Source organism: Antechinus flavipes, chromosome 3, assembly GCF_016432865.1.
Source record: "Antechinus flavipes isolate AdamAnt ecotype Samford, QLD, Australia chromosome 3, AdamAnt_v2, whole genome shotgun sequence".
Taxonomy (NCBI): Eukaryota; Metazoa; Chordata; class Mammalia; order Dasyuromorphia; family Dasyuridae; genus Antechinus; species Antechinus flavipes.
In genome coordinates this window covers 453,898,775-453,926,343 of record NC_067400.1, presented here as the reverse complement: position 1 = coordinate 453,926,343, position 27,569 = coordinate 453,898,775, and the positions used below count along the sequence as shown (strand labels likewise).

The 27,569-nt window shown below is 33.2% G+C and overlaps 1 protein-coding gene across 1 annotated transcript in view; it reads left to right on the top strand.

The window, feature by feature from the left end:
• USPL1 (ubiquitin specific peptidase like 1) overlaps positions 1 to 26,278 on the top strand; it is a 40,559-nt gene extending 14,281 nt beyond the window's left edge. Inside the window, exons 3-7 of the mRNA XM_051986509.1 lie at positions 3,762 to 3,875; positions 7,041 to 7,170; positions 10,406 to 10,531; positions 17,786 to 17,946; positions 20,871 to 26,278. Coding sequence (XP_051842469.1) covers positions 3,762 to 3,875; positions 7,041 to 7,170; positions 10,406 to 10,531; positions 17,786 to 17,946; positions 20,871 to 22,807 — 2,468 coding nt within the window. The 3' untranslated portion in view covers positions 22,808 to 26,278. The remainder of the gene's footprint in view (positions 1 to 3,761; positions 3,876 to 7,040; positions 7,171 to 10,405; positions 10,532 to 17,785; positions 17,947 to 20,870) is intronic.
• The last annotated feature ends 1,291 nt before the right edge of the window (positions 26,279 to 27,569 follow it).

The following is a 27,569-nucleotide window of genomic DNA, read 5'->3' as shown; positions in this document are numbered from 1 at the left end:
GGGTAGTTTTCATTCTTGATTTCTTGAAATATAGTATTCAAGTTTTGTTTTTATTTTTAAATATAATTTTCAATGAGTCCATTGATTCTTAGATTATTTTTCCTTAATCTCTTTTCCAAGTCAGCTTTTCATCAGATATCTTAGATATTCTTTTATTTTTATTTTTTTGTTCTAAGCTAGTCTCTGTTGTCTCATTTCTTTTCTTCTAGGTATTCATATGCTTTTTGTGGGAAAATCTTTTTTAAAAAATTTAGTTTCTGCTTACCATAAACAGATTTGCAATTATTTTTAAATTTTGTTAACAATGAATTCTGTCTCCAAATTGAGTTCCTAAATGGAGCTTTGTGCCAGGACTGTTGCTTACTGTTGGGCTTTTGGATGAGATGATTAGTTCTTGGTCTTGCCCTATTTTTTGTGAGCTTAACCTCCCTTAGTTTCTTATCTCCACATCTTTGAGGTTCATAGTGCTGGACCATTAAGGCCTAATGTGATGTTGCCAGACAAAGCTCTTAAGAGTTTCATGAGCCTAGACTGTTGTTCTGTTCTGTTCCTGAGTGTAGCTTCTGGTGGTTCTCCATAGGATTTATATGAGGTTTTCTGTGCTATCTACTTTCATTGCCTTTGGACACAGAGGATCATTGCAGCTGCATGTATCCTGTCTTTATATGTCTTACCTCTGATTGTGCTTGAGAATTCCCCCTTTCTTATTAATAGCAAGCTTCTGACTGACTTTTTTGTGTAGTGGAAGAGATCACTTAATATAGTTTGTTGTTGGATTTTTTTAATCATTACTTGGCCTGGTGTGAATTTCAGGATTTTGCTGGCCTGCTTTCAGCCACTGATTGTGAGACCTTGGACATTTAACCTAATTGCCTCATTTTCCATATCTGTAAAATGGGATAATAATAGCATCTATTTCTCTTGGTTGTTGTGAGGATCAAATGAGATACTTCTAAAACACTTTGCCAATCTTAATGTTGTACATAAATGCCAGCAATTGCTGTGATTGTCGAGGTCATCATCATTATTAATTAGTGATCTGGGTGAATTGCTTTACTGTTTCAGATAGCCATCTTGGCAGGAAACTCAAAACTCAATATACATTTATTGAACACTTTAATGCTGGTTACTGTGCCTTAACACTGGAATTACAAAAAAAGGCAGTAATGATCCCTGCTCTTAAGAAGCTAATTTTTTAATGAAGGAGACATATTAGATACATACAAGAAATATTCACAATAGGTGGAAGATAATTTCAAAAAGGAAGATATTAGCAGCTGAGGGGATTGGGAAGGGTCTTTTCAAAAAGGTAGAATATGCCTAAATGTTCATAGAACTGAAAGGAAAATATTCCAAGAGTTGTGGACATGAAGTATCTTGTGTGGAACAGCAAATAGGCCAATGTAGTTGGGTTTGTAGAATGTGAGGAAGGGGAAGGGAGTAAGATGTAAGAAGATTAGAATCTAAAGTCAGGTTGGGAAGAGCTTTAAATAGCAAATGGGGCAGTTCATATTTGATCCTCGAGGTTAATAGGAAACTCCTTGAATTTATTAAAGGGCAAGGATGTGGGTAGGAGGCAGTGGATGACTTGGTCATACTTGCTCTTTAGGAAGAAGATGGATTGGAACAAAGAGAGGCTTGAAACAGTGAGTCCATTTAGAATGCTGTTGAAATAGTCCAGGTCAAACATGAGAGCCTGAATTAAAGTGGTAGTTGTGAGAATAGAAACAAGATTTGTTAACCAATCAAAATGAGGGGTGAGAGTAACTTTGAGTCAAGGATGACACAAAAAAGATTGCCAGTCTGGGTGACTGAGAGGTTCCTGATGTCCTTGCAGGTATTAGTGAAATTCAGAAGGGGAAAAGGATTTGAGGGGGAGAAAAATAAGTTCTGGAATATCAATCAGTCAATAAATGTTTTAAGTGCATACTTAAATATGTACTAGCAGTGGTAAAGAAGGTAGAGGTAAAAAGTGCTATCTGGTACAAGGGAATGTTTCATACCAGAAGAAAGGAGCTTTTTGAGCTTTTTAGGCAGCTTTTTGAGCACAGATATTTATGAAGAAGAGAGAAAAGCTAGCTCGGTCATATTATAGAGTGTAAGGGAGAGAGTACTGTCTAGTGAGGCTTGAAAGAGATGTAGGAGCTAGGTTGTATAGAGTTTTAAAAGCTAAACTGGAATTTATTTTTTATTATAGAGGCAATAAATAGGAAGCTATGTAATCAGATCTGTAGAAATTCAATTTGGCCACAATATATAGGATGGACAGGAGACTAGGTAGGAGGCTGTTGTGATGATCTAGGCAAAAAGTGATGAGGGCCTGAACTAGTTGGGGTAGTATAACTGTCACTGGAGAGAAAGGACTAGGATGTGAGAAAGGTTGATATGATAGAAATGACAGGATTTGGCAGCTGATTGAATGTGTTAGAGAAGAAGAATGAAAATTCCAATACAATGCTGAGATGACAAATCTTTGGAATTAGATACACATGTAGTTTTGGGATTTATCTGGATAGTCATGGCAACAAGTATTTATTAAATAAGTGCTTTCTATGCGCCAAACCCTTTGAATATGGGCAAAAAGAAAGACAGCTCCTACCCTCAAAGAGTTTTCATTTTATTTGGGCTGGAAAACACATAAAAGAGAGATGAAAATAGGGGTTTTAGAACCAAGAAGGTAAGGTACTGGGGTATCTGCCTAGAGATAATTGAACCCTGATGATAAATGGGAGCTAATGAGAGCATCAAATGACAAAATAGAGAAAGAAAAGATAAGAAAACCCTAGATAGAGCTTTGTTGCTATTTTTCTTTTTTCTTTTCTCTCCTGACTTACTTGAAGATTCAGCAAAAGAATGTGAGAAGTATTGGTCAAACAAGTAAGAGGAGAAGTGAGAGAGAAGAGAGCATTTACAAAAACCCAGAAAGAAATGAGTATCCAATAAATTGATAATCATTTTTAAAGCATCTGATATGTGCCAAATGCTATGTGCTAAGCATTGGGAATAACAGAAAAAAGTATAAAATTATCTCTACTCAATGATTTTTAAGTATGCTGTGAGGTGTTCTTTGGAGAGTGAGGGCACAGTGTTCTGTGGGAGGCTTGAAGAGAGGTAAGGGTTAAAATTTTTATGTTAGAAGTAGGGATAGCAAATTGATAAGGGTTAGATATTTCCTCACTATAATGAGGGTCCAGTTGAGATAAGAAATTTGTCATAGATTCAATAAGCACATGTGCCGATTTCCCTCCACTTTATTCAGCAGAATAGGAATAGAATGAAAGAAGTGGGTGAGGAGAGTCATCCAAAGTTGGGATTGTGATAATGGGATAAGGGGGCAAGAGAAATATTGATTACTAAATGGTACATAAGGATCCCTGCAGGTTATGTGTTGACTTGGAAAAGCATACATTAACAGTATCTATGTTTTATTGTACTTTTGTGTATTATTTATTTTGTTAAATATTTTCCATTTAACCAGATTTAAGTCTGGTTTGGGCTGCATTCAAGAGTGTTCTGAATCACTTGTGGCTATAACTAGTGCTAATAGTATCTGCTCTTCAGTTTATACTCTTGGATACTCTTTCAGTGTACCAAGAAAATTAAATGTACCCAATGTCAGGCTACCAGTTTGTTTTTGAGATATTTCTGATTTGAGTTTCTCTGTCCACTATTAAATGACTCTCTAAAATCTGATTATAAAAAAGACAAATTAATAAGAATTTTACAAAATGCTAATGTATACTCTACATTTTTATTTTTAGATGAAAGTTGTATAAAGAATGTTTCAGATAGACTTCGAAAGGCTGAAACTCATCTAAATGAAGTCAGAAACAAAATTTTTGCTAAGCTTCAACCAAAACTTCATTGTAAGTTAGGTAAGTAATTTGCAATGATGGAAGCGTTCTGTCTTTTGTAGTTGGTTTCATTTTCTTTTCTTTTTCTTTCTGTACTTTAGTATTTTATTCTTTTCCAATCACATGTAAAGATAGTTTTTTTATCATTCTTTTTTTTTCATCATTCATTTTTATATGATTTTGAGTTTCAGTTTTTTTCCTCCCTCTTTTTTCTCCCCCTCCCCAAGACACCACCAAGCAGTCTGAAATAGGTTATATATGTATAATACTAAATACATTTCTATATTAGCCATGTTGTAAAAGAAGAAATAGAAAAAAGGATAAAACCATGAGAAAGAAAAGAAAGTGAAAATAGTATGCTTTGATTTGTATTTAGATTCCACAAGTTCTTTCTCTCAATGTGGATGGCATTTTTCATCATTCGTCATTTGGAATTCTGTTGGAACATTGTACAGATGAGAAGAGCAAAGTCTGTCATAGTTGATCATCTCACAATGTTGCTATTACTGTGTACAGTGTTCTCCTGATTTTTGAGGTTCAAATTTCTTTAGGAGAATGGTCTTCAAACTTTTAAAATCACAAACCTATAGCAGCTAAAACTTTTAAGCACACATTTTAATATTTATGTTGTGTTCATGTATTTCTTCCATAAAATGTAAAATGTGCACAAAAATTGAAATTTAGAATGGATGAGATATAGTTTGATAAATGTTTTTCTTTTTGTTTTCACTAAAAATATTAATATGTAAAAGTATTAATGGAGCATAACAAATATTAATATTTTGTGAGATTTAATATATTCAATAATGTGTTGATTTATTCTATTAAATTTATTATATATGATATTTAATATTCATATACAATAATTATATCATGTTATTTATTAAATCATATTGCATTATCATTTATTAAATTAATTGTATTTAATCACACTGAGTAATATATTTAATATATAATATATTAAATTAATACATTAATCTAGTATATTTGACTTATTTGTTAATTATAATATTTATTATATATAATATTTATGTGTTATATATTATGTTACATAATATATAATAAATGTATTGTTATTTATTAAATTAATGTATTAATTATTATATTTAATACAGTGTGATTAAATATACTGAATTGTTTGTGTCCAAGATAGGATGGATCTTGAAGACTAGGTCTTCTTACTTCACCAAGTCTCAGAGCTCAATGGCAATTCATGGTCCCAATCCTACTGCTGAGAGGCATTAGTTTTGACATTTAGTTTCCATTTTTGAGTAGTCTGGTTTAGCTTTCCTTAAACAGTCTGTCTCTACAACTAGAGAATTGCTTTATTTGTGCTCTACTTAGTGTGGGACAGCAATCAGTCATTCAGTTGGTTTGATCAGTATAGTTTGCCAAGCAGATCATTTCTTTTTAAAATGTAATTTATACTGAAAGATAAAACAATCAGGTAATTTTAGATCACATAGTCAATGATGTGTAACTCAAGGGGTTGAGGGGCAGAATGGGAATAATGGATTCTCAGATCTCCAGACTCCTATCTTCAAGTAGATTTCTCATGGGCATCTTAAATCATCTTTCTTCCTAAATTTTCTATTATTATTGAGAAGCCATACTCCTAGTGACCCAGGTTCAAAATGTAGTTGTTGTCCTTGATCTCTCATTTCCTAAATCCTTTGTCTAACATGCTTTTATTCATGTTGATTTTATTTTTATAGCATCTTTCATTTATGCCTCTTTCTCTTCTTTGACACTATCATTACTTCATTTCTAAGCTATCGCAGTAGCAATCTCTCCCTGCTTCAAGTCTCTTCCCACTGAGTCTATCTTCTACTCAGTGTCAAACTGATTTTCTTAAAGTTCAGGTCTGACTATGTCATCTCTACTCAGTAAGCTAAAATGACTCCTTATTACCTCCAGGATCAAATATAAAATCTTTCTTTGTTGTTTAAACCCCTCTACAATCTTCCTTGTCATTTTTCTTGTCCAGTCTTTCCAAGCCTCTCTCTCTGCCTCCCTCATATTTCATTTCCAAACTGTAGGCAGTGTCACTGTATATTTCTCTTATCTGGAATTCTTTTCCTTCCTCTCTACCTCATGGTTTCTTTCACAACCCAGGTAAAAATAACATTTTACACACAAAACCTTTCCTGATCTCCTTCGATGTTTGTGCCTTCCCTCTTTGGATAATTCAATGTATCTTTTATATATTTCATTATGTAGTTGTTTGCATGTTTTATCCCCCATTAGAGCTTGAGAGTTGAGTATAAAAGGGAGATTTATTGGTTGTAGAACTGGAAGCCAGCATTTACAGATATGCACAAACACATGTTTGCATACATACATACATATATGTATGTATATATGAATACATGCAACAAAATTCTTCTCCATATCAGTGGAATCTAATAATCTAATAGACTTCCCAGCTTAGGACAGAATAGGTAGTAGATGGATTTTTTTCCTCTTTTCTTCAAGGCCAAGCTTAATAATTATAGTTAGTTTTCTTTTAAAGATAGCCATATTTGGTGATCTTTAACAACACTATTATTCTTGAAATTAATTCTTCTGAGAAAGAAGTAGACTTTAGCCAGGGTGACTAGGAGTCATGAGGAAGGTTTTACTCCTATTTCTGCCATTAACCAATTGTGTAGTTTTGAGCTTGTTATTTAACAAGTCTGAACTTCAATATGTGAAATAAGGAATAAAAATACTAGAACTAAGATCATTTCTGGTTCTCAAATTCCAGGATTTTTTTTCACAAATTATTTCAAGATCTTTAGCTAAAATCATTTATGACTAAACAAAAAAAACTTATAATAATCTTGGATCAAACTTGGAACCTAATTTCTTAGGTTTTCTTTAATTCATCAGAGAAAAATTGTCCTTTTCCTTTTCCTTCCATTCTTTTTCCTACTTTTCTTTTTCTTGTCTCCCTACTTGATTTATGCTTTTAAAATAAGTTGTCACAATAGTCTTGAGGGTTGAGGGGAGGACAGGCTGGGGAAAAGATGGAACTTTTAGCTAAGAAATTGTGAGAGTGGTGGGGGAGGGGAGGTTATAAATTTTTTCCAATTTAAAATTAGGTGTGCAACCATTATTTAGCAGATGACAGTTGTATTAGTAAGTAAAATAACTGATATTCTTGATTGTTTCGTGATTTTGAAAGCTTTTTTTCCTTTTTTAAAGGTAATATGGAAAGTCCTGTGTTTGCATTTCCCTTGCTTCTACAAATGGAACCTCTCATTGAAACACTCTTCATGTCATCTTTTTCGTGGAACTTTGAGTGTTCTCAGTGTGGAAGCAAATATCAACAGAGGTTAGATATTTTTATTGAAATTATTTTTTAAAATATTAAAACTTTGTAAATATGCAGGCACAGAGAATTTGAAAAATCTTTGCTTGAATAATCTTATAGTTACAGTTCCAATTGTGTGCTTGTATCTAAATTTGCTCCCTGCAGATTGAACAATCAAGGGATACCCTGTGGGTTGTTTTTTTCTGGGGGGGTGGGAGGTGGGAATAGGGGAATAGGATAATTTAGTTCTATTTAGTATCCTATATATAATAGTTTAGATTAAACATGTTTAAAAAGAGAAACAAACTATCTAGTGCTTATAGTTTCCCTGGATTTTCTCCTTAGTAAAAGTAAATAAGAATCTTTTAACACACACATGTGGTTGTTTCACTCTTGCTTAGGATGAGCCTGTTTAATTATAATAATTGATATTTACTAAGTCTGCAAAGCAGACTTTTGTGTATATTATCTCATTTGAGTCTTACAACAGTTAAGCCCCTCTAGTTTTTACTACTGATAATCAGATCCCTGTAATCAGCTGAGGGAATGAAGGCCCAGAAGAGTTGACAGTAGGTTAGCATTAAGTGTGGAGTTTTTCTCACTTCCCCCACCATAATTTGAGGTTTCTGATTGCCCATTACTGCCTCTGAGAGGAGGGAGATCAATTTCAGGGTCATAGGATTTGACAGATATTCTCAAAGAATAGTTACTTCTATTTTCTCATTCCTTCCTTCAGTCCCATGGAAGACTTACCATCCACCATGGCCATCCTATTTTCTTTCTCCTGACAGAAGTGGTAAACTGAGCTATGAGCTGCCCCAGCTTTGAAACCCCTCGGTGAGATGGTCATGTTGTAACCCTTGAGTTTGGCACCTGGGGGTGAGCATGGGAATAGGCAATTCAGTCATTTTTTATCCCTGGAAAAACACCATGAACATCTTTTTATCTATTTAACTGAAATCGGAGAAGGAAGAGATTCAGCTATATCTGTGCTTTCTCCCTTTCTTGGAGAATGAGAGAAGTTGATGGGTCGTTTGGAAGCCTAAAGTTAGGAACAAACTTCTTTTTGTCATCCATGCAGTTTTGTATAATTTAAGAAGAACTAGATTTGGATTCACGAGATCTGAATTCTTGGCGCAAATTACTTAAACCATATCTGTCAAATGAAAAGTTTGGTTAGAATAGCCTCTTAAGGGTCTAGTTTAATACATTGAGATTACACATGAAAACAGATCTTTTATTTGATTCTTGTATTCACTAATAAACTAGAAAATACTGATCTCAGTTATATTTATTAGTAGAAAGATTTTTGAGGAGAGTAGTGAGATTTTAACTTCATTAGCTAATTTTTCTGATGGCTGTTTCAGACACAAACAAAGCAGATCTCTTCATAGCTAGAAAATAGTTTATCTTCTTTTATTAATGAAAAAAATCAAGAAAAGGCTGTGGCTAGAAAGTGGAAAAATGAACTTGTGGGCAGAGCTAGGCAACATTAAGTCGTTATATCATGTAACTCCCAAAGTGGCTAAACAGTTCAAGGAAAAATACAAATATCACTAATTTGTAAGACTGAGAATACTTTTTTTAAACAAACAAATGAAAATTTTTTTTAAGTGCCTTGAGACTATTTTCTGTTCTAAGGTAGTTTGATTTAAAATCACAGATGATGGTTTTGTAGTTTATATTTTGGCATTTTATATGATCATTTAAACTGATTCCATTATTATTGCAAACTTGAGACTTTTTTTAATAGAAGGAATCACCGAGAGGTTGTTTTCTATTAAAATCTTCGATAGTATTCATGTAGATTTGATGTCAAATTAATTTGCTTCTTTTTCTCCCCTTCTTTTTTTTTAGGAGCAAAACTAACTAAAAGCAAAGTTGAAAGTGAAATTAGCAGGTTATCAAACTTTTCTTAGCATATTTGTTACAAATGAAAGCTGAAATAGCTAATATCGACTACAAGGGAAGAATATCAACCAAATTCATTTATTTGTTCTGTTGAATATTCTATTTTCAACATTAATTCTCCAAATTAAGCTTTACCTAGGCACTACCAGTATATCAAAGTGATTTTCAGTTGACAGTGATATGAAATGCAAAAGAGAGAAAACTATATTTTATCAATTTGCCTTTAGAATTTAGAGACTAAGAAAACTATAGTTGACAGACTTGCTAATTTCTCTTGTTCAAGATATCTATTGGGATTCTTATAATCATTTTTAAAACAATAAAATCTTTTCAGCCTTCTTTAGAGTTTTCGATTTTTAATATTTTAGGGCTTAGCATATTTATGATGCTTGATCACTATTAATCATTGTTATAAATTAAACCTAACTTTCTCAGATGGATTTTTTTTTTTTGAAGAGGATATGTTTTGGAGAGGATTTCATTGTCCTACTGAAGTCTTATTAAAGTCAGTTATGTGCTCAATGGATAGAGAACTTGGCTTGGATTCAGGGAGATTTGATTTCACTAACTAGCTGTGTGTCTTGGGCACATCAGCTGATCTATTAGCCTCAGTTTCCTTAACTATAAAATGAGGTCCTAATAGCACCTAATTTTCAGGCTTGTCTGAAGATCAAGTGAGATAATAATTGTAAAATGCTTGACATAGTGCCTGGGACATAATAGGTGCTTAATATTTTCTTTTGATTAGCTTCAGTGAAAAAATTTTTTCATGCAACCTTGCTTAAGAAGTTCTTAGATAATACATGTTGTACTCTCATAAAAAATGTGCAAGAAAATGGAACAACTTATATATTTTTACTAATACATAATTTCAATCAACTTTTTCTTCTCTTAAATGCTAGCCATATTTTTCTTTCAAAAATTTTGACCTTTTCCATTTCTGACATGTGCTCATTCACTCCTAAAGAGGATTGTTCCCCGTCTTTGGAGCTTGGTTTCAATGGAGAATTTAGTTTGGATGCCTTAACTGGCTTAAAACCCCTACAGCACAAATCTCCACAGCCCAAGATATATTCTAGCCTCAGCTTCCCTCAGTAGCAGGAATTAAAGCCATGTGTTACCACACCTTACTCATTTAAAATTTTAAATGATTAAAAAATTATATTTAAAGTTAGTGTGAATGCTGACATGGTTGCCACATTAATCATTTTGGAAAAAGCTAAAGTTCCTTGTCTTTTTTTTTTTTTAAAGCAGTTTTGAACTTTCTAAAGTGAATTAAGCTAGATAAATAAATACTAGCAATATTCTAATGAATGTAACAATGTATGTACTTCGTTTTGCCTAGGTGTTCAAAGAATCTGATAACCTTCACAAACGTAATACCTGAATGGCATCCACTTGATGCTGTCCATTTTGGTCCATGTAATAGTTGTAAAAGCAAATTACAAAGAAGAAGAATGGTCTTGGAAAAGTAAGTTCAATTTTCTTCCAATAACTAGTATAGTTGTATATAGGTGTAGGTGTTTTAAAATGTGAAGTATTAAGTAACCCATAAACTTAAAGATACTATTTCTCATTATAAAATGTTTTTAATTAATCAAATTATAATATTATAGGGTGAAGTATGGTTGGTAATAGTAATTGAAAGAGTCTGGATATGAATGACCTCCCATGTATTTTCCACATAAACAGATCTCTTCAGGTCTGGTGGCCCTTCTCAAGATCATTTGTGGGAGGGAGCAGTTGAAGTGGGATAGAGTAGATTTTCACAAATCCTAGGTGATTTTTCTCTAGTATGTGCCAGCTGGCAATAAGAAGGAGGAATTAGAATCAATGAGACCCAGTTTGGCCTCTTCTTTGACAGACCTTCCTCTGAAGGGAAACTAGAGCCAAAGTGATGCTTTATATAGTTTAAAAAAATCCTGATGCAATGTTTAATTTTGAAATTGGAACCTTTACATTTGTGTTTTGCTATCAAAGTAGATCTTCAATAAAGTGGATTTTCATATAGTCCTTAGGCTATTTTACAACTTTTAGTAACCAGATTTGTAAATATGAGAGATAAAAGTCTAATTGTCAATGGAAAACCAAATTATTATATATTATTTATATCTATATAACATATCTAGATATAGGAGTGTATATATATATGATATTTTAATGCAGTTTCAAAGTAATCTTTCCCTATGGAATGATCCCCTCAAGCCTCTTAGCTCTTCTAACTCATTTACTGTCTTCTGCATGTGCTCCTTAATCTAGATGTGTCATAAATTTCTTCTCTCATCTCTTTATGTACTTTTCCTTATTCATATTTCCATTTCTATAACTAGAACTATAATTAAATGCTAATTTCTAGTCTTTAACTCTCTGTCTTTCAAATTGCAATTTCTAATTGCTTACTCTTATCCTAAGTTCACAGTTCAATCTCTGCCAAGATATCCTGCTAGCCTCTTCAGTGTAGTATGTCTAAACTTAGTTTCATTATTCTTTGCTCTGAAATCTGTTCTTCCTCCTAATTTCCCATATTTATAACAGCATTGTTATCTTCAGTTCCTGTCTCGACTCTTAGTGACCAAAATCCTGTTGAATTTACCTTTAAAACACCTCCCATCTATTCACTCTTCTTCATGCCTACTGCCAACATTTCAGTCATTTCAGGGCCTCATTACCTCTCATTGAACTATTACAATAGTTTTCTAACTAGTCTTTCTGCTGTCAATTGTCAATGCCAAATTAATCTTCTTAATACATAATCATCTTAATATTCTCCAGTTCAAAAGTCTTTAGTGACTTCCAATTACCTGGCATTTAAAGCCTTCCATCATCTGACTTTAATGTGTTTTTTTTTCCCCAGCATTATTTCATACCACTTATTTTCATATATTTTAACCAAAGAAAATAATCTCTTAAATATATATAGCTCCATGGTTTTGTGTAAATCATACTTGTCATTTTTTTTTTTATATCGTATCCACTTGTGGAAATCCTGTCTAGATTTCAAGATCCAACTCAGATCCATCTTTTTTTTTTTTCCCTTCCCTCTGAGGCAATTGGGGTTAAGTGACTTGCCCAGGGTCACACAGCTAGAAAGTGTTAAGTAAGACCAGATTTGAACTCGGGTCCTCCTGCCTTCAGAGCTGGTGCTTTATCTATTGCACTACTTAGCTGCCTCTAGATGATATCTTCTTTATGAATACTTTCTCTCTTTCTCCTGCCCAGTCAAAAATGAGCTCAAATGGTACCTGTTTGTACTTCTCATGCTTTAACATGATACTTTGTATTATAGTTGTCTGGGAACGTGTCACCTCCTCTTTAAGTTTTACATATATTAAGGGCATGGATTATATATGCCTCGTTTATCTTTCCATCTCTTTTAGTACCTACAGTGTTCTTGTGCTTATAATAAATAAGCATGAATTTAAATCAGTGAATGATTTGACACATTTAATATTTCATTTTTTAAAAGACCATTAAATTAAAAAAATTAAATCATATTAGCAAGAATTTGATCATTGACCTATCTATGTTAATTTGCTTTTTGAGGAAAATCTCAGTTATGACTTAGCCTACCTTGGTTATTTTTTTGGCAGTATTTTTTTTTTTTTTTAATGGGTTCTGTAGAAGTATTTCCCACTCTTTAACTAGTATGAATTAACTTTAACTAGTATTAAAGTTAATGTTCACCTCCCTGATGAGTGGTTTATCACTTACAAAATACGTTTCTTTTAAATATACTCAATTAAAGGTGAATTTCCATTCAAATGGTTAATTTTTTTACAGATGTTCAGTCTCTTTTCTGGAAATGTGGAAAGTAAACTCACAGCTAATAAGGATTTCACTTATGCTAAGTAGAAGAGACAAATTACCTTGTCATTTATAGTGGCCTTTTTTATGAAAAGATCTGAGATAGAAAAACATTGTATTTATTTTTATAGTGTATTACATTTTATAAAATATCATTTATACATTATTTTCATAAAATCTCATATTCTTAGGTACTAGTTTAAAATTTTACAAGGAGCTTATGAAAACCTTGTGTAATCTATAACAGTTAAGTTTTGAATTTTTTACAAGTTATTTGATTAGAACATTGAACAATTTTACTTTTAACATTCTTCAGATCATTAGCAGAGCACACATTGACTACTCTTCTATGGGAAGGAATCTGTGACATATCTTAGGAAGCAATTAAATTCACATAAATTTATGGAGCAAGTTAGGATTGCTATTTTAAAAAAACTGTGCTGACATCTTAAGATAGTAGACTTGATTGGATATAGGCCTTGAAATCTCATCCTTTCTCTTAAGACAGACAATGTCCATTCTATTAATACCATCTTCCTACAAGTGTTTCATTCTAGGGTTGAGGTAGTGTGTTTCCTTCCCAGCATTGAGGTAGTATGTTTCCTTCCCAGCCCTAGGCTCTTACCCAGGCACTGAGTAGTTTTGGATGACACACTTGGGGAAGGATGTTGATAAAATGGAGCATTTTTGGGATGGTGAGGGAAGCTCAAACCCAAGCACTCCAAGGGTTAAAGGATTAGGAGTAGATTTAGAGGGAGACATCAGACCCCATCTGACATTTGACCCTAGAGAGACAGATTTTAGTTCCCTATGGAAAAAAGTAAAAGGAAATTCTTATGCATGTAGGGTCTTCAGACAAAAGTGTTATTGTAGGAGGTGATGGCAAATCTGTTTGGATTAGGGGACTTTGTAGAGTCCATTTCTAGAATTGTATGATCATTGAACCTAGGAAACCTCAGCTGTACATGTTCTGAGTTGAGAAGAATTGAATTATAGGAAATAGTTCCCAAGGGATCAAAGAAAAGAAAAAGTGAAAAAGAGTCATTGTGAGAAGGTTTCCAGAGAATTCAGAATTATGAACTAGAATTAGAATTCAGAACGAATAACTAATTCAGTTTTGCTTTATTTCATTTCACCTTAGGCACTGATACTTACGTTATTGCTAATCTGCCCTCTACTTGGCTGAAGAATAAAATCATTTTTTAGGATAGTCACCTTTTACCTGGATTATTATATTTGCTTCCTATTTTATTATTTGGTATCAAGTTTCAGCTTTCTGCAGACTATGCTCCATAAAAAATTTGTCTGATTTTCATGATGTGAATGTCTGACTGTTCACTAAACCCTTGTTTAACATTTATTCCACCAGTTTTCTCAGTTTTTTATACATTAGCTTCACATGCTATGATCCAGCCAAATTGACCTTCTTGTTTTTCCTTAAAATATAATACTCTTTATATTCCATCTCTGTGTATTTGCAAAGGCTAGAATAGACTTCCTGATTTCTGCTTTTTAGAATCTTTATTTCTTTCAAAGCTTAACTCAAGTACCCCTTATTATATATGAGGCCTAACTGATTGATCTATTTATAATTGTTTTTCTTTTTTATTATTCAGTAGTATTTTATTTTTACAAATATGTGCAAAAATAGTTTTCAGTGTTCACCTTTGCAAAACCCTGTGTTCCAGATTTTTCTCTCTCTCCCCCTTCCTCTCCAACTCCCAAGGCAGCAGACAGTCCAATAGAGGTTAAACATGTACAGTTCTTGTAAACATATTTCCGTATCTGTCATGTTGCACAAGGGAAAAAAAAAAGAGGGAAAAAAAACAAGTAAACAAACAACATTAACAACAAAAAGATGAAAATGCTATGCTTTGATCCATATTCAGTGTCCATAGTTCTCTTTCTAGGTGCAGATGGCACTTTCCATCACAAGTCTATTGGAATTTCCTTGAATCGCCTCATGTTGAAAAAAACAAAAACCAAAAGACAACTTTTTGCATTCATTTTTACAAGATTTTGAGTTCAAGATTATTGTCTTCCTCCTTTTCCCTCCCCTCTTTCTAAAATGGTAGGCAATTTAATACAGATTATACATGTGTTAACATGTAAAACATATTTTTGTATTAGTCACAGTTAAAGAAGAAATGACTCAAAAAGAAAAAAAAAACAAAAAAAAAGTGAAAAACGGATGCTTCGATTTGCATTCAGTTCTTTTATCTATTTTCCATCATGAGTCCTTTGTACTTGTCTTATTATGTTGCTGAGAAGAGCTGTGTCATTCATAGTTGGTCATCATAATGTTGCTGACACTGTGTACGATGTTTTCCGGTTCTGCTCATTTCACTTTGATCCATCTATTTTATGTTTATTTTTGTGTACAATGCTTTCTTTATTAAAATAAAAGCTTCTTTAAGGCAGGAGCTGTTTAATTTTTGTCTTTGGGTTTCTAGCATTTAACACAGTTCCTGGTATGTAGAAGACATTTAATAAATGCTTGCTGATTGACACATCTATATCCTAAGTTTTTTTCTATATAATTCTTCAACCTAAGTTGGTAAAGGTTAGAAATTTGAAAGAATTAGAATGACTTCTGATTTTTCTAGCAAACTATTTCTTTATATTTAATAGTATTTAGTTAATTCATTGGCCAAAACATTCCGAAAAGAATGATTTTCGATGTTAAGCTAATAGAGGATTGGGTCATACTATTTTTATGAATGAAATACAGAGTGTTTGAAAGAGATTTTAGCATCCAGCTTGCAAATATGATACATACTTTCATAAATCAGAAATAGAGTGTGGTGTGACTCTTGATATATAATGAAAAATGGAGAATTAGGAGTTAAAGGCTTAGAAAGAAACACATCTTTTGTTTTATGATAGGAAAAAAATGGGGAAATAGGATCAAATACTTAGAATTTTGCTGTATAGGCAATTTTGGGGGGAATATATTCTACATATTGAGAGGTATTTGCAGTTTGAAGATTTGATTGCATTCCAGCTGAATGCATAATTAGGAATTATTTGTAATAATTGTGTGATTAATTTAAAATGTTAAGAAACATTGAAGTTCATTTCAGCTGGACATTTTGAGAAACTGAGTTTTGACAGCTTTTGAAAAATCAGTAGAAGGTATACGTGACAGTTTTCTTGAAGGTTGAAGAAGGATTCATTTCATTCATACTTAATTTAGGGCCCAACTTCAAGGTGATTTAAAGGTCATCCATAGATTTGGCAATTTATTCTTATTTTCAGCAGTATTGGAGATAGAATTTTGAAACTTTGGTTCCCAAGAAATTATTTTAGGGCTTTTTTTCCTTTCATTCTTTTGTTTTTACAAGTTAAACTCTTCTTCCAAATACAATTTTAGGTTTGGAAGGGATCATAATCCATTTAGTCTGATTAGTATCTAAACAAAAATTCCTTCCACTCTGTACTCAACAGGTGGTTATCAAGCCTTTACTTAAGACCTCCAGTGAAGGGGAACTCCTTGGCTTCTCTAGCCTTTTCCCTTTTGCATTTTCTCTGTTAGAGCTATTCATAGTCCTTCACAGTCTGCTGCCATCTGGCCTCACTTTTTTCCTTTTAACAATGACTTTAGTGAGCAAGGTTATTTTCACTTTTATTTTCCTTCTTGGAATCCCATGGCCTCTTGTTCTGTTACCATACATTTTTTTCCAAAATCCATTCCTGGATTATCTCTCTTCTTCACACCAAATCAGTGATTCATGCCTCTTGTCTTGCAGTCATACAGTGAAAAACCATCACAACTAGACCATCAGTAGCCATACTAAAACGTTGTTTCAAGAATTGAAGACATTATTCTGAATAAGACCAAAAAGTTCTTTATTGTTTAGTTGTTTTCATTCATGTCTGCCTCTTTGTGATCCCATTTGGGATTTTCTTGGCAGAGATATTGGAGTGGTTTGTCATTTCTTTTTCCAGCTCATTTTACAGTTGCGGAAATGGAGCAAACAGGGTAAAGTGACTTGCCTAGGATCACATAGCTATTGAACTATGGAAGATGAATCTTCCTGATTCCAGGCCTGGCACTCTGTGCCACTTGGCTGTGCTTACCTGGAATACTATACTTCCTTAATGCAGCCTAAGATTACATGAAATTGGTATTTTTTAAATGGTTTTATTGATTCTTTCTTATATTCAATTTTTGAACTCTGCAGATGGCCTTTCTCACATCACCCCCAACCAGTAAACCTTTTCCACTTAACAAAACTGTTAAACAGAACCAGGTAGCACAGTGATCAGTTGCATGACAGTCTACCTGTATTATCCCCACTTCTTTACCAGGAAGCATGTTTCATAATCTGTTCACCAAGACAAAGATTAGTAATTATAAAGACTCAGGTTTAACTTCCTTTGTCAGTTTATATTGTTCTCCTGATTCTACTTACTTCACTGCATCAGTTAAATAATATTCTTCCCATTTTTATCTGATTTCCTTATATTTTAAAATGTTTCTTTTTCTTTTTTTTTAAATTACCAGTTAGAACAACTAATTTGGGGAAATCTCAGAGAATAAATTTTTCAGGGTCTGAGTTTGATTGTGCAAGATGGCTATGGCTACTTAAAGATTTCCTTATTAAACATAATGGGTATATTTTGCAAATAAATTTTTGCTTAATGGACTGTGATAGAACCTTATTGCATGATAGCTTCCAACTGTGAGTGATAACCCTTCTGAGGAGGGTTTTGTGTTACATACTTTTAAAAGAGTTCTAAAGGTTCTAATTAAGAAACATCTGGAGAGTCTCAAAAAAAAAAAAAAAATACTGCTTCAAGTGTGTTAGCAGTCAGCCCTGAAAATGAATTGTATGTGACTTGTTAGCTTCAGACTGTCTTTTGTATAACAAGACATATGGTATTATTTGTTTGACTTCTCTTTTCTGTTTCTCTCTAGAGTATCTTCAGTATTTATGCTACACTTTGTAGAAGGCTTGCCGAGTAATGACTTGCAGTTCTATTCATTTCATTTTGAAGGCTTTTTCTACCAAATAACTTGTGTGATTCAATATCAAATGAATGAGAAACATTTTATAACTTGGATTTTGAATTCTGATGGTAAGTATAACTTGCTTTTTGCAACTCATACTATTAAGAATGAAGTTTTAAAGTAATTTTCAAAATAGACAATAATTACTTTCTTTTGATAATTCTAGTTGATTCATGTATGTAGTTAAGAATTCAAATTAAGTTTGCAATCTTTTTTATCCTTCCCTTGAAATAGAGAAAAACCTTATTGACTTAGGGATATGTGTATATGTACATATGCACATGTAGATATTCATGCATAAATAACATACATGTGTCCATATGTAAAGAACAATGAGAGGGGAATTTGCTCATTCTACTAAAGGTCTTAAATAGAGAAAGCTGAAGAAAAATTCCTTGACCTCTTTTAATATTTTTTGCTGTGGTTTATCTATTCTCAGATATAATCATTAAATAAAAGTTTTCTGCTTTATTTAGACTAAGCTCATGAAAGTGATAAGCTTAATTCCCAGAAATGAAATTCATATAGTTACATTTGCCCAGTGCCTGTATTCCAAACTTAAGCATTTATAGATTCAAAATTGTGTCTTTCCTTTTCCTCTCCTTAAAGGTGATATATATAATAGTGAATCTGTATTTTAGTTTTAAAAGTGCATTTGGGCTAACAGTAACTACAGCAAAGCTTTTATTTCTTCCTGATTGATTTTTCAGTCGGTATAGCTGGAATTACAAACTTTGTCTTTTCTCTTGTCTCATGCCGCTCCCTGCCTTGACCCTTTAATTGAAAATTTGTCTCATATTTTACTGAAAAAATAGAAATTGGTTTTCAATAAACTCCTTCTCTCCCTCCCCTCATTCTGTCTCTTTATGTCTCTGTCTCTCTCTGTGTCTCTGTCTCTTTTTTTTTCTTTCTTTCCCCCTCCTTCCACTTCAAAATGCCTTCAGGTTATCCCCCATTTTTGTCTCCTTTGCTCATCTTTGATGAAGAAGTAACTCTTCTTTCCAAAGCCAATTCCTCTTTATGTATCCTTGATCTCTCATCTTCTCTAAACCTCTTTATTCTTGCTTCTTCCTTTTCTTTACATGGCATAATGGGAGTTGCCTTATTATGTATGTCAGGAACATAACACACATCTTTTCTATAAAAGTTGGTTTCTATGAAGTATTGTTCCTTCCCCTCCTTCCTCACAGTTGCTGGAGTTCAGTATATTTGTGGTGGTTGTATTATATGCAATGGAAATATTGGGTTATTTTGAAAATAAAGGTTTTCTCAAAGTGAGGACAGTTTAGGATGTTATCCTTGGGGTGTGCCTTGCTGCTTCTCTGGGCAGCTTCTCCACTTTTATCATACTGAGTTTAACTCTTTTCCTTATTAACATAGTATGTGCCATATAGTAAGGATGGAACTGTTAACTTTCTTGGTTTATTATAAACTTTTGTTTTTACTAGAAAATGAAGTCTTCAACAAACATGTATTTTCTTGGAAATGTTATTGATCTCTTCTTATTTTTACATTGCTTAAATTTCTCTCAGAATCTCTCCTCTTCTCCCTCTCAGAGTTTTGTTCCATTTAAGAAGGGATACTTTTTGAAGAGGGAAAAAAGAATACAAAGAAGAAGAAAATTAATTTTTTGATCAATATCTCAATTTGGAAAATGTGTTTGGAAAATAAATGCAGTGTTCTACACTTGGTGGCATCCCACCCCTGCAAAGAAGTGGGGGAAGTTGTCTTCTCCTTTACCTTTTTTGGAGCCATGCTTTCAATAAATATTCATTGATTCATATATACAAGACATTATTGGGGTCCAAAGACAAAAATTTAAAAAATAGGATCTGCCAACACCTTGTATTTTTGTTACCTTATGTGTTCCACCAATGCCATTCACTCAGTTTACTGTTTAATCATTGTCTCAACTTCCACTCTTTTCAGCAAATTGTAGATGTGAAAAATTGAAAAAGAAAATAATGGAAAAAGAAAGACAATGGCTTCTTTATATTGTTCCAATATTGTGATATTGTTATTGAAATAGCTCATAACATAGAGAATTATATTTATTGTTTATTGCCTGTCCTTGAGATCAGCTAATCAGTTAAATCATTGACTCTCATCTACCTATTTGACCTATGCAAAAAAAAAAAATTGTTGTTTGTCAGAAAAAAATGGTATTGTCTTTTTATCTGCTGAGTGGTAGAAGATTTGAAAAAGAGTTCAGTAATCAAAGAGGTTAAAAGAATGCATGTGTCTTGAAGCACTTTCTGCTTGTAGGTATCAGAGACTATAGGAATAAACTATAGTAGCTTACAATTGTCAGAAAGAAAGTGTTGAAATTCTACTTGAATTTTGTTATATTGAAAATATCTTAAATAAATAGATCTTTTTGTTATATTCTGACAGGATTTAAAAACTTATGTCATGGGGGCAGCTAGATAATGCAGTGGATAGAGCACCAGCTCTGAAATCAGGAGGACCTGAGTTCAGATCTAATCTCAGATACTTAACACTTCCCAGCTATGTGAGCCTGGGCAAGTCACTTAATCCCAATTGCCTCAGCAGAAAACAAAACAAAAAAACTTATGCCATAGCTTTTTATATCTATATATTCATTCTTTTAGCTCAGTTAACCAAAAATTATCTAACAAAATTGTTTTTGAGACTTAATTTTTGGGCATGGTAGTTTTTTTTTTTTAATATTGAGGGGCTAGAAGATGGGGAGAGACACAGGGCAAACTGAACTATCCAAATTACTGCTTTAATTCTTCAGGATTGACATATAAGAACACTATCTTTGTTATTAAAGGGGAGGACCTTTAAGCATTTGTCTGAGACAGGTGCTCTCATAAAGATAGACTCTGTTGTGAAGGATTATGCAGTAGTCAAATATAGAAGCAGGAGGAGGAAAAAAATAGTCATTTTTGATTTTTAGGGAGGGAGTTTGCACATATACAAACTGAGTAACCTTTGAGTGTTTAAGTTGTTCACTTTATTTTTTCAGGAACTTGGCTAGAATGTGATGATTTAAAAGGACCATACTGTAAAAAACATCAGAGATTTGAAGTTCCTGCTTCAGAGATTCACATTGTTATCTGGGAAAGAAACATTTCTACAACAGTAGATCAATCCAGTATAGCGTTTCCAGTTCAAAATACAGAAAGTTTCAGCTTGAGTGATTCCAAACCAGAATCTCTGGCATTGTGTTCCGGTGATGATGCTGCCACTGACATGTTTTCAACATTTGATCAAGACAATATTTTGAGTACTCCAACTACTGATCCACAATATGGAGTAGGCACAGATCATGAATACAATTTACTTTCTGGTCTAGAAGATTTGGTAGACAATGATGTTATAACTTTGACACTTACAGAAATTCATGTTGATTCTGAGGGCAATCCAATTGAAAATCAGCCTGTGATAGATCAGTCTCTGATAAAGGAGAAGGCAGTTGCTGAAATGGACACTTTACAAAAGCAAGAATTAGTATTAACTTCTTCACAGTCAGCTCCATATGAGGAAATCCTTGTCCAACCTCAAACTCTACCTGCAAGCATCCTAACTCAAAATGCTAGTATTGATTTGAAATCAGATCAGCTGAATCTGGAAAATACTTCGGGTATTATTTGCATTAATAACACAATACATGTGACTGCTCTTCCACAAGGAGAGAAACCATTACAAATTGAAGAGACAAAAGTTAAATTTTCTCCACCTGCCTTGGAGAAGGGTGCTGTATCAAGTCCGGTCCTTTCACCAACGGTTGAAAAACTTATATCAAAACAAAGTGTCTTATCTCAAGTGTCTAATTTGAAAACAGCAAATAATATTGCAAGAGATTCCCAAAGTGTAGTCCTGGATTCAACACATAATTCTTCACAGTCACAGAAAAAAAAGTTTGTAGGAAGTTGGGTAAAAGGATTACTAAACAAGGGAGTTTCTTTTATGCCATCTTGTGCCTCAGCTAATGAAAGAAAGGTCCATTTGCAAAAGACAACTGACTTAAACTCTCTGGTTAAAAGGGCAAATAATTTTCGAGGCTTTAAACCTAAAGGTATAACAAATCAAACAAGTCCTCAAGCACCCAAGAAAATGTCTAGGTCTGTATGCAACTCACTTCCGGTTCTTAATTCTTCACCATCAAATGTAAGTACATCTTTACTACCTGATGAAGTTCAGGAAGGTACAAAGGTTTTGACTAAATCCTTGCATAAAAATGTTCAGTCCCTCTCTAATGGAATATCTTCTAAGCACAGTTTTAATGGAAATGAAAATCACATCTCTTCAGGGACACATGAGAGTCAAACTCACAAACTTCGTCTAAAACTTCTTAAAAAACTTAAGGCAAAAAAGCAAAAGCTGGCCACTCTTCAAGCTCTCCAAATAAATGGAAAGCCTCCAAAGAAAATTACAAAACTTTTGCCCCAAGATACATCTCAAAATGAATGTGAATCATTACAAGGCCTCTTAATGGAACTCCAGGATCATATCAGTGCCACAGATAATAAATCTAAAGATACTGCACATTCTAATATTGCTCTGCATAATAGCCCAACTCATGAAGAATTTTTAGCAGAATTACTGTCTTCTACTACAACTGTTGCCTCATCAGAACTTCCAAGGGAAAGAGAAAATGATTGTGAGTATTTGGAGATGATACATAATCATAACATGACACCAACACCTAGTGACTTTGTCAGTGGATTCTCTTCCTCTTATCCTAGCAAAGACCATAATTATTATAGTCCTGTAAAACAAAGTCAGTATGAAGTTCAGATAGACTCAATAACAAATAATTCTTGTGCTAAAACATTAAACTTGGAAAATCCCTTAAAAACAGATATTCTTGATGAATTTTTTTCCACTTCAGTATTAAATTCTTCAGCAGATGACATAGAGTACTTACCTCATTTTGATGAATATATGTTTGACAGTTGAATGTTTGTCAGTGTTTTTAGAATTTAATATTTGTAATATTGCTTTAGAAAAAATATTAAATTATGTTTTCAAATAAACTGCACGCTGGCTGTGCTCAAAATGTAAATCAGAAACACTGGTTTGTGAAATGTATTGTTTATTTGAACAAAATGTAACATACTGAAGTCTTTATTTCCCAAAAAGCACTTCTGATTTCTGAATTAAAATGATCGAAGTTCTGTTTCTAACATTTGGGGATTAATTTTTTATTTTGTGGAACTAAAGCTTAGTTTTCTACAACTTAAAAAGGACAACCTTTTGATCTCTACTGTTTAAAAATTATAGATAAGGATAAAACTAGTTTATAAATACCAGGACTTTTAAGTAAAATGTATGACAGAGCTTATTAATGGACTTCAAATAGGGATTCTGTGTTGAAAATGTAATGATTTTATTAAAGGAATCTTTGAATGGCATAGATGACAGTAAATTCTCAATAAATAATTGTAAACAAAATATTGCTTCTTTACACTCGTAGAAGAGAACTTCTCCACCTATATATCACATTGGGCAGCTAGGTAGCACAAGGGATAAAGTTCTAAAGTACTGGACTCAGTAAGAGTCATTTTTCCAAGTTCAAATCTGGCCTCAGACTCTACCTGTGTGACCTGGGCAAATCAATTGACCCTTATTTGCTTTGGTTTCTTCCATCTGTAAAATGAACTGAAGAAGGAAAAGGCAAACCAATCCAGTGTTTTTTCCAAGAAAACTCTAAATAAGATCAGGAAAAGTTGGACACAATCGAACAACAAAATATGTTCACCCTTTCCTAAATGTGTTGTTTTCCATAGTAAAGTGATGATAGGGGTAGTATGTCTCAGTTGTTTGTACCTGGAAGAAACAATTTTGTTTTCCCATATGCTACTTCCAGATTGCCAGGATGTAGGGAATGAAGTGAATTGTCAATGTCAATGTACTTTACGTGTCTTGTATATCTTATTCAACAAATGTTTAAATAACTGCTGAAATGATTGTAAAGGGGGTAGCCCTAGTTACCAAGAAAGAATAGATAGGATTATGAAGGTGAGCATTAGGTTATTTCACCATATTGTGAGAAAAAATATAGAAATATAGCCTAATTATACTATTTAAGGCCATTCTGGTCCTCTGATATTACAATGAGAACCTTGGATTTTCAGCTGTTTTAGTGGAAAGTACCAGAAATAGTTGACTGGATGTCTCTCTTCCAAAAAACAGTAGGACAGCTCTTAAAGATTGGTCAGAGAATGTTTAATATTAATTTATTTTGTCACTACAACTTGATGGGAAAATCAGTCTTTTTAATCTGATCTTTTTAAGACAGGGATTCTTTACTTGAGAGTCTGTAAACTTAAATTTTTTTTTTCTTTTTAATACTATGTATTTTATGCATTTCAAAACATTCTGGGAAGAGGTTTATAGGCTTTTACCAAAGGGGTCTGTGATATGCAAAAAGGTTTAGAATCTCTATTTTAAAAAATATTTTTCAAGACATCCTTTCCACATAAAACACAAACTCATTTGAAATGCCTGTTTTACAATGTAATAATAATGCCCCAGGAAGAGATTTCTGAGTAACCTTTGTTTCTCCCCCTCCTCCCTTCCCTTATAAATAGTACAGTATTGCTTTAAAATGTTCAGATTCTTCTCTAAAACTTGAGTATGTAAATGGGTCAAAGGACAATACAGATAGTAGACTGAGGAGTTGACCTTAATAGCAAATCTAAGAGAGATGTGGTTTCATGTGCCATGTACAAAAAGCTTCTAAGAGACAACTCTGACTTAGTTTGGAAACTTTCAACACATGCTACAAATGTCCTGTGATCCAGGAACATTTTATTGTTAAAAATATTGGTTGACTTTCCTTCTAGCAAATGTATGCAACACATACTGTAGAATGTATACAGAACTGTGCACAGCAGAGGTAGTAATTCAAGACGATGCTGTGAATCCGTGCCTTTAAGGAGCTTCCCAGTGTAAGAAGGATGATAGGAGACAGATAAAATGAAAGTCTTTCAATAAAATGCCTAACAATATGATGTTAAAAAATGGTAGCACTTTCTACAAGTACTAAAGGAATATAAGAGAAATCTCAAATATACCAGAAGAGTGTTTTAGAATTGAATTCTTGAGATATGCCCACAGGAGAGGTTATAGAAAAAGAGACTATCAGTGTAATATTGCAATTTTCAAATGGAAAGGAAAAAAAGACTTTTATCTTAATGAGAGTGAATTAGCATTATGTAGCTTAGTGAAATGCCCTGTTTTAACTCTTGAATTATCATGACATCACTTAGGAAAGGAGTTACCAACATGTGCTCAGTGCTTAGAGAAGTTACTACCATCTATCACAGTTTTCTAAGGTAGTGTAACCAAGTCCTATTTAATAGGAGGATATGACTATACATTACTGGAAAACTAGAAATGTGATCTTTTTCAAATTCTACAGAAAGTCCACTGTTCAAATATTAGAGAATTTCAGAGCTTAGTCAACACTAGGTGTTTGGTACTGTGTGCCAGTGCTTTGCTTACAGTGTATGAACAGCATCTCTAATCCACTTAATTACTTTGTTGATTAATAGCATCTAGTTGCTCCCTGGCATTTCAGTCTCTACTTACTTTACCCAGACTTAAAATTTAAGCACATAAAAACATCTCTGATTTACAAAATATTTGAGGGTGATCAGCCTTGTTTAGCCTGGTATTAAAAAGACTAGCGAAATAAAGAATTAATCTTGTTCAAAAGATGTGAACTGTTTTCCAAGTTTGAAATGGTATCAACCATATGTGAAAAAATGCTTCTAATCAGTAATAATGAAAGAACTATATTATGACAAGCAAGATGTCTTATCCATCAAATTGGAAATAAAGTTTGAAGGCTTATGGGAATAATGTTTGAAGACTTGCTAAACAGTGGAAAAATCTTTGAAATTAAGATTGAAAAGTTAACAGTTCAATACCCCTTGTCCCAGAAATCCCACTGTGGAGCATGCACCCCACAAGGTAACAGCTAAAAATATTCAGCAATTCATGGTAGTTAACTGGAAAAGTACATGCACTTGGGTTGGGAAAATGTTGAACAAATAGATAATGTATACAAATATAATGGATGCTGATGAACACGAATTTAGAGAAATAATGAAGACATAAACAGATATAGAGCAAAGAAAGAACCAGGGGAATATTAGACAAAATTTATAGGAATATAAATGAAAACAAAATTAAAAGATACTTCTATACAATGACTAATACTCATGTTAAAATAGTCTCCGTGAAGAAATACTAAATTATAAATGTAGAATGTTGCATGTCCTGTCAGTTGTAACTACTGTTATTAGATGGTTTTGCTTAAGCTTTAAAAAAAAAAAAGCAGGATTGGAAGGAATATTGGAAAATGATTGTTGAGTCAAAAAGTGTATCAATAAAATATCATTAAAATCTTCAAAAAGTTAACCTAGTTCTTCCTTAGTCAACTTTATTGTGTTATTAATTCATGCTTTGCTTCAGTGAATCTGAACTCACTGATCTGTTTGTTTGGTGTATTCCCAACACCTAGCACAGTTCCTGGTATGTCATAGACTATTAATACTTTGTTAATAAGTTGAAGACCGAAGTTCTGGTTGTTTTAAATTATTTAATTTCAAAAAGTTCATAGAAATTAGAGTGAAATGAGATCTTAGAAATAATTCCAACTCATTTATTTTATAGATGAGGAAATCGAAGCACCAGGCTTGGAGTCAAAATTGAGTTCAGATCCAGCCTCCAAAACTCCCTTTGTGACCCTCCATATGGCTCAGTTTGCTTATCTATAAAATGAGAGTAGTAATAGCACCTATGTTATAGTATTGTGAGGATCAAATGAGGTAATAATTGTAAAGTACTTAGTGTAGTGCTGGGGCACATAGTACATAAGTGTTTTATAAATATTAGCTATTATTACATAGTTCTTCCCTTTAATAGTGCAGATCACAACTTGTCTATGCCTTCTTACCTGTTTTTCCATTTTATCCTGTCAGGTTGTTTGTCTTGACAACCTCTTTGCTCTTGAAGAGCACCATGACATCACGATGCCGTGACATGCAAGTGAATTGGATTTGAGTGAGGGAGGTCTATACTAGATCACCTGTGTCACTTTCCCCTCCAGATCCATCTAGGTTTAGTGGCCAAATATAGATCAAGACAACTGGATTTATCCTGTCAACTAGCATGCTAGAAACCTTTGTTTAGGTCTTTTAAACATTCTGTAGTGCAAAACCGTAGCTGTCATTTGACATTTCACTTGGTATATACTTTGTCCAGTTCTTTTTGGGACATCTTTTTATACCAATTATTTTGCACAAGTCATTGGGAGTATGTTGCAGCTGACTTACACCTGTGTGCCTCCCTTGCCCTTTGTGCCACCTGTATTTTAAAATTGTGGTGTTCTATGGCCCACAACTTTATAGCATCATTGGTGCATAACTGATACTTAAAAAGTAGGTTTTTGTGTCAGGAAGCAAAGTGGAGTTATTGAAATTAAATTCAAGGATTTATTAGGCATCTCCTGGTATTGTCTTGGATACATGGGATACAAAGACACCTCCTCCCCTTGCAAAATCAGCCCTCAGTTCCCCCTGCCCTCTAGGAACTTAAATCCTACTGTGAGAAGTATGTATTCAAAACAAATACAATGGAGTGGGGCTGAGGCAAGCAAATTCAAAGTAATTTGGGAAAAAAAATAACCAGAAAATCAGGAAATCCTCTT